Source organism: Petromyzon marinus, chromosome 80 (assembly GCF_048934315.1).
Source record: "Petromyzon marinus isolate PM22_M1 ecotype Great Lakes invasive population chromosome 80, UKy_Petmar_22M1.pri1.0, whole genome shotgun sequence".
Lineage (NCBI taxonomy): Eukaryota > Metazoa > Chordata > Hyperoartia > Petromyzontiformes > Petromyzontidae > Petromyzon > Petromyzon marinus.
In genome coordinates, this window is record NC_133746.1 from 7,541,506 (window position 1) to 7,556,446 (window position 14,941).

The 14,941-nt window shown below is 48.2% G+C and overlaps 1 protein-coding gene across 1 annotated transcript in view; it reads left to right on the forward strand.

Annotated features, from left to right (window-relative positions):
* LOC142907670 (IgGFc-binding protein-like) overlaps positions 1-14,798 on the forward strand; it is a 64,158-nt gene extending 49,360 nt beyond the window's left edge. Inside the window, exons 22-32 of the mRNA XM_076057282.1 lie at positions 3,241-3,443; positions 4,364-4,508; positions 4,808-5,061; positions 6,138-6,430; positions 6,686-6,957; positions 10,996-11,195; positions 11,340-11,478; positions 11,804-11,988; positions 12,526-12,629; positions 13,846-13,986; positions 14,786-14,798. Coding sequence (XP_075913397.1) covers positions 3,241-3,443; positions 4,364-4,508; positions 4,808-5,061; positions 6,138-6,430; positions 6,686-6,957; positions 10,996-11,195; positions 11,340-11,478; positions 11,804-11,988; positions 12,526-12,629; positions 13,846-13,986; positions 14,786-14,798 — 1,949 coding nt within the window. The remainder of the gene's footprint in view (positions 1-3,240; positions 3,444-4,363; positions 4,509-4,807; positions 5,062-6,137; positions 6,431-6,685; positions 6,958-10,995; positions 11,196-11,339; positions 11,479-11,803; positions 11,989-12,525; positions 12,630-13,845; positions 13,987-14,785) is intronic.
* The last annotated feature ends 143 nt before the right edge of the window (positions 14,799-14,941 follow it).

Sequence of the window (14,941 nt, forward strand, 5' to 3'; positions counted from 1 at the left end):
GTCTAGGGGTATGTATTATCAATAATTCTCGCTTTACAAGTTACGTCTAATGATGTCAGGTCCCATAATTCAGAGCTCACCGCAGGATACAGTTCTTGCAATGGAGAAAAATTATGGATGAGTTAGGAAAGAAGCGATCGGACCCTTTGTGATCTAAACAACTTTAATATCAACTGACATTGACATCCAAAATAGTTATCAGAATAGAACTACAGTACCCATGCAAATATCCGTAATTGACACTTACTGAACGACCATAAAAGCATCAAGGGTCAAATCTCACGATCACGTGATTAAAATAAACACACATCTCATGGTAACGCGACAATAAACAATTTATTTACGTGTGATGCACGTGCAGTGACATCGGGGACGTCCCTGTATGGTGCCAGCCCAGAAGCGCCGTGCCGTTCGATGTTCCTACATCGTGGACAGCACCGTGTGGGTGGCTGTGTGTAGCACCAGCCCTAGCGTGGACAGCACCGTGTGGGTGGCTGTGTGTAGCACCAGCCCTAGCGTGGACAGCACCGTGTGGGTGGCTGTGTGTAACACCAGCCCTAGCGTGGACAGCACCGTGTGGGTGGCTGTGTGTAGTACCAGCCCTAGCGTGGACAGCACCGTGTGGGTGGCTGTGTGTAGCACCAGCCCTAGCGTGGACAGCACCGTGTGGGTGGCTGTGTGTAGCACCAGCCCTAGCGTGGACAGCACCGTGTGGGTGGCTGTGTGTAGTACCAGCCCTAGCGTGGACAGCACCGTGTGGGTAGCTGTGTGTAGCAACAGCCCTAGCTGGGCTTGGTGAGCACTGGGATAGTGCGGGCACCATGCACAGTGTGTGGTGGGGGCTCCCACGAGGGAGAGTGGGTGTCAGCCAAGGGGCAGGGTTGCCCCGGGTCATGGCACTCTGGTTGACCCCGTAGACACGTGATCCGGAGTGTCCACACAGGGGTCCCCAGGTAAGGGAGCTAGTGGGTGATCACGTATTCGGGGAGAGCTCGAAAAGGATCAAGAGGGAACGAGAATGCTCGAGAAGGCGGTCGGGGCCGAGGGCGGAGCGGCCCCGACCATAGGGGGATATAAGTCAGGTCCCTGAAAGGGACCGGGGTCGCAGCATTCTACAAGCTGGAAGCTCAACACCTACAAGAGGGAAGCTCTACGTCTCAGGCTGGAAGCGATTCGTCTTACGAGGCAACCACGTGGTCGGAGACCCGAATGAGGGTCTGACCCTTCGTAGCAGTAACCCCTCTGTATAGCGTAGTTAGCTGGGTGGTCACCACCCTAGGCTGTATTGTGTTGCGGTGTTACAATAAGTATTGCCTCTAAAAGGAACCCACGACCTGTACAAGGTACAGTTACAGTAAATGGTGAATTGGTGTAAAGTTAATGTCCCATCTTCCATCTTTCTAATCTGAAAAATACCTCCAGTCCCACAAGGGAGTGTTTAATGGCTGACTTGATCCACAGCTGGAGCTCGCTTGTGGCCTATAAACCAGCACGCTGCCTCTGCAAGACTGATTTTGTATATTGTTTATATAGGAATTTCAACTTTATTTCATTTATTCCCTTGGCCACATCAAAAGCCCAAAGCTCACCCCTTGTGACGCCGCACGAGCATTCATCCGGTCAGCCTTAGTTCAACTTTTGTCCCGGCTCTCTAGGTATCTTGTGGTGTATGAACGCCTCACTTCCTTTCTGAGTGTCCATGTATTTGTTTGTCCACTTCTCCTATCGAGCCTGGTTTTCTGAGTACGTTTCCCCCTCACAAATCAACACAGTGGCGGTTATCTGAACTGGTCCTGGTTTCCCCACCCCCCCTTATATCGACTCAGCCTTAAAAATTAATACCCGGTTTTGCACGTAAATATCACCACTGGGAAGACAAAGGCTGTCGTTTGTGGCTCTGGTTATACATCTTTGAATACGTATTATTTTTGGTCGTGTAGAATTGACAATTAGAATATACTCTTTGGATCTTTTGGTAAAGTCACGTAGGTAGAAAAAATAATAGATCATGACGTTTCTATCGCAATGCAATCAATCTTCACCGCCTGATGACGATTGCTTGCGTTGCGATCGAGACGTCGTGATCTATTATTTTTTCTACTTACGTGACTTTACCGAATTAACCAAAGAGTATGGATAATTGCGGCAGCCAACGCTGCAGCATCCTGTATCATTGACATGCTAGTTTTCTCACGTTAGCATCACTAACCCAGCTTGTCTCTATTACCATCTATTACCTGTGCCCAACTCCCCCCCCTCCCCGCCTCCCTCCTTGCCTCCCTCTTTCTTCCTTCTCTAGCTCCGCCCACTTATCCCTGGGGTTGAGCCCACCAAAACAACTTTATAAGCTCTTGTTGTTAGCAGATCTTTCTCCTAGATCAGCAGTTGTCCTGCTGTAACGGTTCCGCCTGATGACGGCCGCTCGTGTTGCGATCAAAACGTCTACCTACGTGACTTTACCAAAAGATGTTAAAACACCAAACTCAAACCTTTTACAAGGAATCATGTCTGCATTAACCGAAATAATTGTGGTTAGAATGCAAACAAAAAACACTCTGATAATATATGCATTGTCTTTGCAACTGATTGGTCCAACCAGAGACAGCTTTCTTTTGAGCCGAGTCTCAAAACGGTGTTAGACCAGAGGACACCAAAAGGCGTTTTGGCGTCCTCTGGTCTATTATCAGGGTGTGTTTTTTGTTTGCATTCTGGCACAAGTATTGTGGTTAATGCGGACATGATTCCTTGTTAAAGGTTTCAGTTTGGTGTTTTAACATCTTGACACCTGTTTTGTTGCCATAAAAAAGGGGAAAACCTATTCTCATATTTTGGTACTGAAAAAAGGAAGTACCGTGATATATATTTTGTATTTTACCAGGTAAGGCACAGTGAGCTGTAATAGCTCTTTTTCAGAAGTGACCTGTCCACAAATGATAGTTCATCGAAGTGGCATATCACGTGTAAATGTATTGCAGCCAAATACTCTAAACGCCTCATGTTGATTCTAAATGTGGAGGGAAAAACCGGAAGACCCAGAGGAAAATCCACGCAACCTCAGGGAGAGCATGCAAACTTAAAATTAAAAGCGTCGGGGTTGGGATCGAACCCACGATCTCCTGTACACCTGGCAAGGTAGTTAACATCTTATCACCGTGACGCCCAAGTAGTGGCAGAGCTGCACCTTTACTTTGACCCCCTCCATTCCTCCTCCCCTGCCCCACGCTCCCCTCCTCTCCACAGCCGCCCCGGCGTGCCCCGCCAACGGCTCGTACTCGCACTGCGCCTCCCCGTGCCCTGTGACGTGCGCTCGGGGGCCGGGCGAGGGTCAGTGCGTGGGAGGCTGCGTGGAGGGCTGCGTCTGTGACGCCGGCTACCTGCTGGAGCACGACCGGTGCGTGCGCGCCGACAAGTGCGGCTGCATCAGCAATGGCAAGTACTACAAGGTGAGCGGCGACGGCGGCGTGTGTGTCCACGTGCGAGAGGGGGGCCACCCGGAGATTCCTGGAGTCTTGGGAAAGAATGCCACATGAGGGCTCCTCGTCAGTTTGCGACAGGAAATAAGGAAATATGGTCCTGTTGTGGAGCCCCCTCCTTTTTGTGAAGTTCTGACGACTGCATGGAAATGCTCCCATAAATCATGTAAAAGTCAATATGCAGAAATGTTTGCGTTCGTTACATAAGCGCAAATAGTGCAGCGCAGTGAGCTTGTCGATGAATACTTCGGGGGCCAAAACGCCGCCTTCACCGAGCCTGAGCTTCACTACGATTAAGGTTTTTGTAGCGTTACGTAATTATTTGTGTTCTGGATATAGTATATGTTCCGTTAGTTTAATTATGGGTAGTGTTAGGGTAGATATTCGATGAAATGAAAGAATCATAGGGAGTGCAGAGCGTATGTACAGCGGATACGATACAGGTCGCGATAGAAAACTGACGGCAGCGAGATACGGTACTGATAAAAAAAATGTTATCGGGTAGGGGAGGCACAACTATTTATGTCTACAAGATTTTATCTCGATTTTGGGGGAAAATGGTTCAGTTTACGACATACGGAAAACTCAAGTTACGGATCATTCTCGGGAATCTAACCCCTTTGTAACCCGGAGACTGCCTGTATTCATAACGCACCTCTCATACAGTACATCTGTGGCCTACAGCAGTCTAGCCAAGGGGGACTCACAGTTGCAACTGGCCCTGTGCAGCACAAAGTGGTAATGGGTAATGATGATGATGATGATAACACGCATGAGGATGATAAAGCAAATGTGAAATATTATGTTGATGACTCTTAATGCTCATTATACTAACGCTCTTGATGATGCTGATGATTCTGTGCATGTATGCGTGTGTGCATGTGTCCCAGCTGGGAGATGAGTTCATCTCGGATGACTGCAGGAGTCAGTGCGTGTGCGAGACCGGCGGATTGGACTGCGACGCCTACTCCTGCCCTGCACTCCACAAGTGCGGACTCACGGACGACGGCAAAATTGGGTGCAACGCCCTGGAGGGTGAGGTCATCAACAGCATCATTATCGTCAACATCCTCATTACCAACATTACAATCAATACAAGCATCATCATCATCATCACGACCATTCTGCAAATGGGCAGGAGTCTGGCAGGAGGAAAAAAAGTGTTGCTACGTGGCTTTTCACAATTAAGTCGTTTTTTTTTTTTGGCAGCCTAGGACCATACTCTTTGGTTCTTTGGGTAAAGTCACGTAGGCATAAAACATGTTATACCTTCCTCTCCGTGTGTAACCGCCCTCCCCGCCCTACCCACGCCCCCTTTCCCCAACCGACTCCAGGACACTGCCAGGCGTCCGGCGACCCCCACTACGTGACGTTCGACGGCGCCTACTTCAACTTCATGGGCACGTGCGCGTACACGCTGGCCGCTCCGTCCGCGCGCTACGCCGGCTCGTCACGTGACGGCGCGTGGCGCGTGCTGGTGGAGAACGAGGCGCTGGGCTCTTTCGCCGCCGTGTCGTACACGCGCGCCGTCGAGGTGCAGCTTGGAAACCTCACCAGGGTCAGGCTCCTGCCCGGGGGCGATGTGCAGGTGAGGGTTCGGCTTGGGAATTTATTTTAATCAATAAAACACACACCGACAAATTCAACGAACCATATTCTTAGCTCTTTCCGGTAAAGTCACGTTGAACGGAAAACAATAAAATAATAAATAAAATAATAAAATATATCTTCTTTGGTTCTTTCGGTAAAGTCACGTAGAATGAGAATAAAATAATAAATTGATAAAATAAAATAACACAATAATAATAAATTGATAAAATAAAATAACACAATAATATTATTGTGTTATTTTATTTTATCAATTTATTATTTTATTCTCATTCTACGTGACTTTACCGAAAGAACCAAAGAAGATGAATCATTGCAGTCACGAAAGCTTTAAATCGAAATAAAATATATATTAATAAAATATATACTTTTATTATTTTATTGTTTCCCTTCAACGTGACTTTGCCGAAAGAGCTAAGAATATGAATTACTGCAGTCACGAATGCTTTAAATCAAAATTCAACGAACCATGTCAAAACATTTCCGGACACGGATGTGCTTGCTTTGAATCGCAGATGCGTGGTAACTGAAGCATATTCAAAGCATAAAGGATTGATGTGATTGATGCCACAAAATCGTGGTGTGGATGTGGTTGGTGGCCAGGGGAATACACCAGGGAGAGCCACTCCTTCCATAGGCCTCCTTGAGGCCATTATGCCATCCAATGATGCTAGACGTAGGAAGGAAAGAGTAATCAACAGGTTACCCATGGTCCCACTAGCCTGTGGTGGCTGGCTGTTCAGGCCAACTTTTCAAAATGGTCTTCTAGAAGACAGTTTTCCACAGCAATTCATCACAACCCTGAGGTCAGAAGACAACCACCAGCTGTTTAGAATAAGTTTCATGACATTTTTAAGTTGCGTGTTCATAATAAACTATTTGAAGGTGATTCTCTTTAGTACTGTATTCCCTTGATTGTAAAACTCGATCATTTTAAAAATTACCCCCAAAGTTTTCAAGTGCGGCTTACTTTGTGGAGTATCTTAGAATCCAGAGAATATAGTAAATATAAAGCGATGATGCCGACGACGATCAATAACTGTCGGGCCCCGGCAGCTGAACGGCGAGATGGTGAGCCTGCCGGCACTGCTGCCCGGCGCCACGGTGGTGCAGCTGGGGAACCTGGCAGTGCTGTCGGCGCCGGCGGCCGGCCTCACCATCAGATACGATGGCGTCGCCTATGTGGACGTGGGGCTCAAGGCTGACTTTGCGGGCGCCGTCGAGGGGCTGTGTGGGAACTACGATGTGGACGCCAGCAACGACTTCACGGGGCCTGCTGGCGAGCGCCACAGAACGCCGTACACGTTTGGCAATGCATGGCAGAGCGAGACGTCCGCCAGTAAAGCAACGTGAGCAATCGCATGCACACATGCTCCAGTTTTCACTGGCACATCAAAAACCAAGCCTATGTGTGGTCCTCATAGTACAGGTGGTTTTCCAAAACTAAGGTATGCTGGCCTCGCAGATACGTGTAGCTGGCTCTATACTCTGGCCTCTTCTATTAAAGACAATACTCAGGCCACCAGGTTTAATGGGGTCGCTGGGCTGATCCCTCTCTCCCCGGCCCCCATAAAACCTGACGCGTCTCTCTTCAATGACCACAGCTGCGGGCCGGACTACGGCCGCGTGGTGACGCCCAGCGACGCGGACGAGGCGCTGGCGGAGGTGCCGTGCGACTTCCTGCGCGGCGCCCAGTCGCCCTTCGCCCCGTGCTTCGCAACGGTGCCACCCGGGCCGTACTTCGCCAACTGCGTGTTCGACCTGGCCGTGTCGGGCATGGATGCGGCGCTGCGCTGCTCGAATCTGCTGGCATACTTCGACACGTGCCTAACGCACGGAGTGGTGCTTGCGGAGTGGAGGTCGGCCGCAAACTGCCGTAAGCGAAATTTCCCTGTCTCACCACCATCGCCACTCATTCTGCATCGCCCATATAAAAAAATAACATTTCCCTTCAATTGGGGAGTAACTCTTCTTCTTTTGGCTGCATACATCACAGCGAACCGCGCTCCTGCATCAAGACATCACCTTCTCTATGTTCAGAATAAATATTTTGCTGTGGAGTGGAGTAATTTGACATTCCGATGGATGAGGAGGATGGACACAAGACTAAGCGAGAGAGCCTTGTATCTCATACATTTAACAGAAACCTGGCATGAACAACACAAATACAAGAACACCGCGAGACAACCATTCAACATGAAGCTCGATCTCTCAGTGCAGCTCATCAACGCTCCGCTTGCTCTAAGTCCCCAAAGCAGGGCGGTGACACAAACTTCCTCGGAGCTGGCAGCACCGTCCCAGTGACCAGGACGTGGTTGCTATGTCAGCCTTACTAGCAGAAGTGTGATGGGTCTGTGGGTGTCGCGACGATGAAGCAAGGAGTCCGAGAGGAGTTCAATATGGGAGGCCCTCTTGAACGCCTCTCACACACAGCCTGACGGTCTCAGATGACGCTCTCAGCAAAGTCACCACCTCAACCAACTCCCCCTTCAGCCTTTCATTGGCTTCTACTCCCCATAGCGTGGCTGTGACAATAGCATACGTGTCAACCCCTTATCAGTGCCTCCCTTATTACAGACCAATTCAGATCTTATTGGTCACCCCAATACCCTTATAAAATGTCAACGTTCAACCTACAAAGTCCCACCACAAGGGAAGAAACCCAAACAAATAGACAAAACTACTTTTTTATGGATCTGAAAACTAAATTTCCCTGAAACAAGAATACAGGGTAAACCGTCTGGGTTGACACGGTATGCGAAGGGGCATCACGATGTCCCTTACTGATCGTTTACCAGAACAAAAAATCGTCGTGCAGTCTCCATTACACCCATCGATCCTCCTCTCCCCAAATAATATTAAGCCTAATTACCTTCTCCAATTACGCCCTGATAATATCTGATAAGAATCACTTTTAGCGAGGATAAACATCTTAGCACAATCGTATAACTTCGCCTCAGTAACAATATTCGTTAAAAATATACATTTATTTTAGTGTCATATATTAATCCAGTCAACATTTCGTTGGTTTGTACAAGCATATGGCACGTATTTATACCAATACAATAAATATACAGGACGATTATCTGGAGTGATGTGCACTTTAATGATATCATTTTGAAACCACCTGCCCCCATTCCAATGTATTCTTTATAAAGTAACAGCATTCAAGTTATATGTGTAGTATTCAAATACACTACTTGCGCATGTCCTTAGACCCAATTACCAAGGATTCTTCCTCAAAATTGTGGCCCAAGTCTTTCTCAAATGTGTTTCTTCTTTCAGTGACCGAATCTGGGCTGTATCATTTGCATGCCATTCATGCAGGGTGTTTAATGGCTTAATCCATTCCTCTGTTACACACGCATATTGATATGATATATAGGTACAATTTGGCATTTTAAAACATTTTCTGCCCCATTCTTCGTATATTACAGGTAACGTATTAAAAATAAACTACATACACATGTCCTTATGCCCAAATAACAAGGAGTCTTCCTCAATGGTGGCTCAAGCCTCTTAAAACAAATCTCTCGTAACCAGTTACCGAATCTGGGCTGTACCATTTCCGTGCCATTCATGAGGGGTGTTTAATTGGTTTCCCCATTCCCCTGTGACTCGCGCATATTGATATCATATTCACGGTAAACTTTAGCATTTTAAACCATTTTCTGCCCTGCGTTCCTATGAATTATTTATATATTACAGGTACCATTAAAATAAGTTACACGTTTCCTTAGGCCCAAATATCAAGCATTATTCTTTGAGAAAAGACCTCGTCTTTCAAAATGGTGGCTCAAGTCTCTCTCAAAATGTTTTTTTCTTGCGACCAGTTATTCAATCTGGGCTGTACCATTTTCGTGCCATTCATGAGGGGTGTTTAATGGTTTAACCCATCCCCCGGTTGAACACTCATATTGACATATTCTTGGTTCCCTTCTACGTGACTTTACCGAAAGAACCAAGAATATGAATCCCTGCAGTCACGAAAGCTTTAAATCGAAACTCATATTTACATAATATATACAGTACAGTGAATCGTATAATGAATCTCATTTCGCTACACTACCATCAGGCAATTTCAGAATTGGCTCTGGTTTCAAGGGTACCTTCAGTCTCTCAATACAATGCTTGCTTACTCATCATGAATCAATTTATTTTTTGTACCTTTAGGGCCGTCCATAAATGACGTCACGCGATTCTGGCCGATTTTTTACCCCCCCCCTCCTCACCTCGTCACACGGCGTCACAAAAAGTCAGACCCCCCTCAAATATGACGTCACAAAGCTCTGCCCCCCCCCCAAACCATATTTCCATTTTGAAAATAAAACATGCTTCAAATCAATTTAAACTATTGTCATTGTAGTGCGTATTTAATGTGGCGGTGCACTGATGTTGTAGGAGAAAACATTTATTAAAAAGGAGGCGTTGGAAAGCTGAAATGTATCATAAAATTTACTTGGAAATATTCAACGTCTAACTAAAACTGCAGATGTTCAGAATATTATATTGAAATTCTCTTATAATTTATAAAATATTAAAAGTAATTATAACAAAAAATACTTGAAACTTTGTAGTAGAACGAAGCAAAATGGAGGGTACAATTATACCAATTCCATATTCATTCCACAGAATGAAAAACCCTGGTAGAATCATTAAAATCAAAATATTTAATAACAATAATTCAAAAAAATTACAAAATTTATGCTTCTCCATTCTCCCATGGAGAAGCAAAATGCTCCTTCATGGAATAAATAAAAGGTGACCTTAGTAAATTTAAATAAGCAAATAGTTAATAATGAAAATTAATCGAAATTAGTGTTATAACAATTCTATTGTTTATATTTATTTGCAAGTTGCGCATTTTGATGTGACGTCACATTTCCTAACCCCCCCTCCCCCCCTGGTCACACATCGTCACAAATGTCTGGCCCCCTCCCCCCCCCCAGGTGTGTTGACGTCATTTATGGACGGCCCCTTTCCTCATCAGGTCCATAAGGGGTTTAACAATCTTGGTAAAGTTGGGAATGCACTTCCTATTAAACCCCATTAGTCCTAATAATGACCGCAGTTCCTCTTTGGTTAGAGGTGATTCTTGCTTTGAGGACTTGTTTTCTCCTACTTGTTCTAAATGGTCAATGAGCTTTTTCCCAATTTTGCATTTTGGGCCGTAAGGTGGTACGTCCATAGTCAGCAGCTCCATTTATTATCTTCAGGTCTTTGTGCCGATGATCAACGTAATTCTCAGCCTGCAGAATGGCTTTTCATAGCTTGCGTATCATTCTTCTGAACACTAATTAGCATGGTTGGCTACATACGGTGCGAAAGAGGTTCAATATACACACACTACTGGTGCATGTACCACCCCACCCTGAATGGCCGTGAACTGATACAGCCTACGAGACTCACAATGGATAGGCAGTCAGAGGAGGGAACGAACCTGAGAGAGCGTACACCACACGATGACGATGAATCGTTACAATCTTAGAAAATCATGAGAAAATGCCAGAAAGTGCTTGTTTTGGACCACGCGAGGTGAGAGAGGATGGACATTGCACGCCACTCATCGTCCACAGATTCAACTGCGCGCCAGCAAAACGGCGCTGGAGAAGCTCGCTGTAAGCACAACTGAGCTGCCGGCTGCGGTCGGGATGGCCTCTGTGCTACTCCCCATTGTCTGTGCGTGCATATCACCTCAGTCAACCCACGGCAACTGGGTCTGTTCCGAGACCACCTACCCGGCGGGCCTTCGACGCTTCACGTTGCCCTCAAAAGTGCAGCTCGTGAGGTGGCGCAAGCGCTGCGGTGACATCACCGCCAATCAGTGGTGAGCACCGGCGGTGGCAGCGCTACCAAGCGTGCCCAGCTGACAGTTTGTAACCGCGTTGCCTACTGTGTACGTGTCTGTGCACAGCGCTGGTGTGCCCAGCTCACAGCGAGTACCATGTGTGCGCCTCCACGTGCCCGGCCTCGTGCGGCCTGCCCGAAACCTCGTGCCCACCGAGCCGCGGTTGCGCCGAGGGCTGCGTGTGCGACGCCGGCTTCTTCCTGCAGGGCGGCACGTGCGTGGCGGCGGCGGACTGCGGGTGCACGCACGACGGCGTCTACAGAGACGTGAGCGCAACGCGAGCACTGTCACGCTTGGGAGAAGAAAAAAAAAACAATCGCCCTATCACCGCACCCTATGACTACACCCTACCTCACTGCGAGCACAACCCTGACAACGTAAGTGCATATGTATGTATGTTGCGATTTCAGGTGGCCGAGTCGTGGTACACCCACGACTGCTCGCGCCGCTTCACGTGCCGCTCCCAAGGGGTGGTCGTGGAGGAGGCGGGCGGGTGCCACGGGGGACAGGCGTGCTTCCTCAAGCAGGGCCGCTTTGGCTGCCACCCAGGTACCCACCCACCTCCACCCCTCTCCTCTGCCAGGGCCACTCACGCAGGGACATCTTCACACATCTCATAACCCTTTTTCAACTGCCACATCTGAGCCGAACCAACGCCGGGGCCCCTCGTGGTACGAGTGGTTTTTTTTTCCACTGGCACAATCAAGCAATGCCAGGGTCAAGCTGAGCCAGCCTGCTTTTTGACTAGGAAGTGCCAGGTTGTTTTTTTTTCCACTGCAGATGTCACAAGCAACAAACGCGGTCATGATGCATGCTGTTTCCTCACAGTATAGCGACTAACTTCGTCCATTCTTCCTGCTCTCCGCCCCTGTAGCGGAGGTGGAGCTATCGTGTGAGGGAGAGCGCATGTCTGCGCGCATCCCGCGCGTGCTCGTGCTGAACTACACGGCGAGTGACACGCGGCTTAATGACCCCACGCCGCCCGGCTGCTCCCTCGTCGACGACGGAGACTTCATCACCTTCGACATCGGCATCACCGACTGCGGCGCTGTCTGCCAGGTGATGGGGATGGCTCTATCAGCATGTCCATTGAGCGATCTGTTGACTAGACAAATGACAAATAGATCGCCCGACCGATAAACGAATTCACGAATGGACCGACAATTAGACTGACTGACAATTGAAATAGATTAACCGACCGTTAAATTGGCTGACCGGCGAGCAGATCGACCAATGGCAACGTTGACCAACTAACTAATTTATTAAATGATCGGTGAATGGATAGACCAACGAACGAATAGATTGACGGGCCAATCACGTAGAGTGACTGATAAACGAATAGATCGACTAATGAAATAGATACATTTTGATTTAAAGCTTTCGTGACTGCAGTAATTCATAATCTTAACGTGACTTTACCGAAAGAGCTAAGAATATGAAATAGATACATTTGAGCGATAATATCAGCTTCTGCATGGGTCCTAGGTGGATTGTTCGGAGAACTGTGAGAGATTGTCGACAACCATGATGATGTGTTTCTATCTCTCTCTGGCTCCGTCGCCCTTTTTTCCTCCCCTTTGCCCCACGATCGTGCAGGAAACGAACTCGTCAATTATCTTCTCCCAGTCGGTGACGCTGAAGGAAGACGAGAGGGGCCAAGTGATCACACGCAACTTCAATGATATTGTGGTTCTCATCACGTAAGTGTGTCTATGCACTTGCCCCATCAGGCTGTGTGGGCGACATGGATGATCTACGTCTTGTGTGGTGCTGCAGTGTAGTGGTTATCGCACTCCGCTACGAACCCGGCAAAACCTCGTTCGATTCCCGCTCACGGTCGACACCGGTGACAATTATCTGAACCGGTCCTCGGCCTGGCCTAGCTCGACTCGGCCTAAAATGAGTACCTGGTGCGTTGTGTGAATATCAACACTGGGGAGACAAAGGCGGTCGGGGTAGGTGGTGCTGGCAAACTACACCCCTCGTGTCGTGGCGGCCCTCAATGGTGCTGCTCGTGAACAACACTTGCCCGAACAGTCTGTTAAGGCTACACTGGGGATCTTTGTCCTTGCGTGGCTGTGGGTGTGAACAAAATATTAAAGGGAGCTTAGGGGTGAGGTGTGGGGAGCCGAGTCCAAGGCTATTGTGAGCTTGCCTACCCATCAACACGAGGTGAGGAATGTTCGCCGTGGTGGCTTAGGCCCCCGTTGAAGATGAACATCCATGGAGGGATGCAGGCGAGACTGATTAATCAGATGGGTTCTATGACCTCCTGTCCCAGATGTTGGCCAAAGTGGCCCTTTAAAGGTAGCGTGTCATGTGCAGCAGTGGCATGATCTGGTGAAAGGTACAAAACATTGTCGAGGTGTGGTGGCATCAATGGCTTTGGCCATTATGAAGACCTTGATTTTGATTGTAATAGTGATCATTGAACTCATACTCGGTTAACAGTGACATCGGTTATCGTTTTTTCAGGTCAATGTTTTCACCTACCATAGGACCCCATGGTTTCGACTTACGTTACAAATTGTGATTAACGGTATATTTACGTGATGCACGCGGACGCCAATTTCGTCCAATCTGAGCGCTCGGAATTGAGACTGAGCCATGCCGTCAGCCAATCAACGGCGCCCATTTGTGAGCGCTTAGAACTCGACTAGCTTTGTTAACATGACGTTATCTGTTTTGGCAGATTAAACAGCTCTCTTTGCAGACTCAGTGATTTTTTTGTTTAATATAATTTTTCAACTTACAAGTGAATTAGACAAACAGTTATTTCAGTTAACAGTCGTTTCCGTGGAACGGATTGGAGACGTTAGCCGAGGGAATACTGTAGATGAAAAAAAAATTACAATGTGTAAACCCAATCCCCCGTTCACTGCCTCCCTCTATCCCCCTGTACCCCCGGACGCACAGCTGTGTGTACGACAAGCGGAAGAGTCTGGCCGTCAGCTTCACTCCGGACACGAGCAGCATCTTCATCACAGAGAAGGGGCTCGGGGACTTCGTCTTCACCATCGACCTCTTCACCACGGACGCCTTTGCGCTCGCCTACAGGCAGGGATCTTCACCGCAATCGGGGGGGTGGGGGGGGTGGTGGGGGGTGCCACGGTGGCTAGGAGATGTTGACTACCTCGCCTGGTGCACAGGCGGTCGTGGGTTTGAGCCCGATCCTGACGATGCATGCTGCTGTTGTATATTTGGAGTCTGAGTCTCTCTCTATCTCTCTCTCATCATCATCATGGTGGCTAGGAGATGTTAACTACCTCGCCTGATATGGAGGAGGTCGTGGGTTCGAGCCCGACCCTGACGATGCCTACTGCTGCTGCTGTATATTCGGAGTATGCGTCTCTCTCTCTCTCATAATCATCACGGTGGCTAGGAGATGTTAACTATCGCGCCCCGTACACAGGAGGTCGTGGGTTCGATCTCGACCCTGACAATGCCTGCTGCTGCTGCTTTATATTTGGAGCCTGTGTCTCTCTCTCCCCGTGGTCGTGTGGATTTTATCTCCGGGTCCTCTGGTTTTTCCCTCTATATTTAGAATCAACATGTGTTTAAAGTATTTTACTGCTGCTATGAATGTCCATGTAATGATAAGCAACGTGGTTGAGCTACCAGCCTTACCTGGTAAAATAAAATAAAAAAAATAGTCTAGAATGCCTACCCGCTGATTGACCCGAGGAGAGGTGACACTTGACTAGTAGTAGCCACAGCCATAACGAGAGAGGTGGTCTGGATGTGGGTCACCAATCCAGATGGGTTGAGCGAAGCTGCCCTATTTCTTACTCACGCTGCTACTACTAGGGGGAGCCCTTCTGCAGGGTATTTTTGCCTGCTCTTGCACGCTGGCCAGACACCTTAAATAGAGGTGGGAGTACCCACACTTTACCCTACAAAACGCGACTACCGATCGACGAACTGTGGTGTACACGATATTACTGCTGTGTGGACAGAGATTGCGGGGGGGGGGGGTGGGGGGAGTGGAAGGTTGGCAACCTTCGCGCGGACC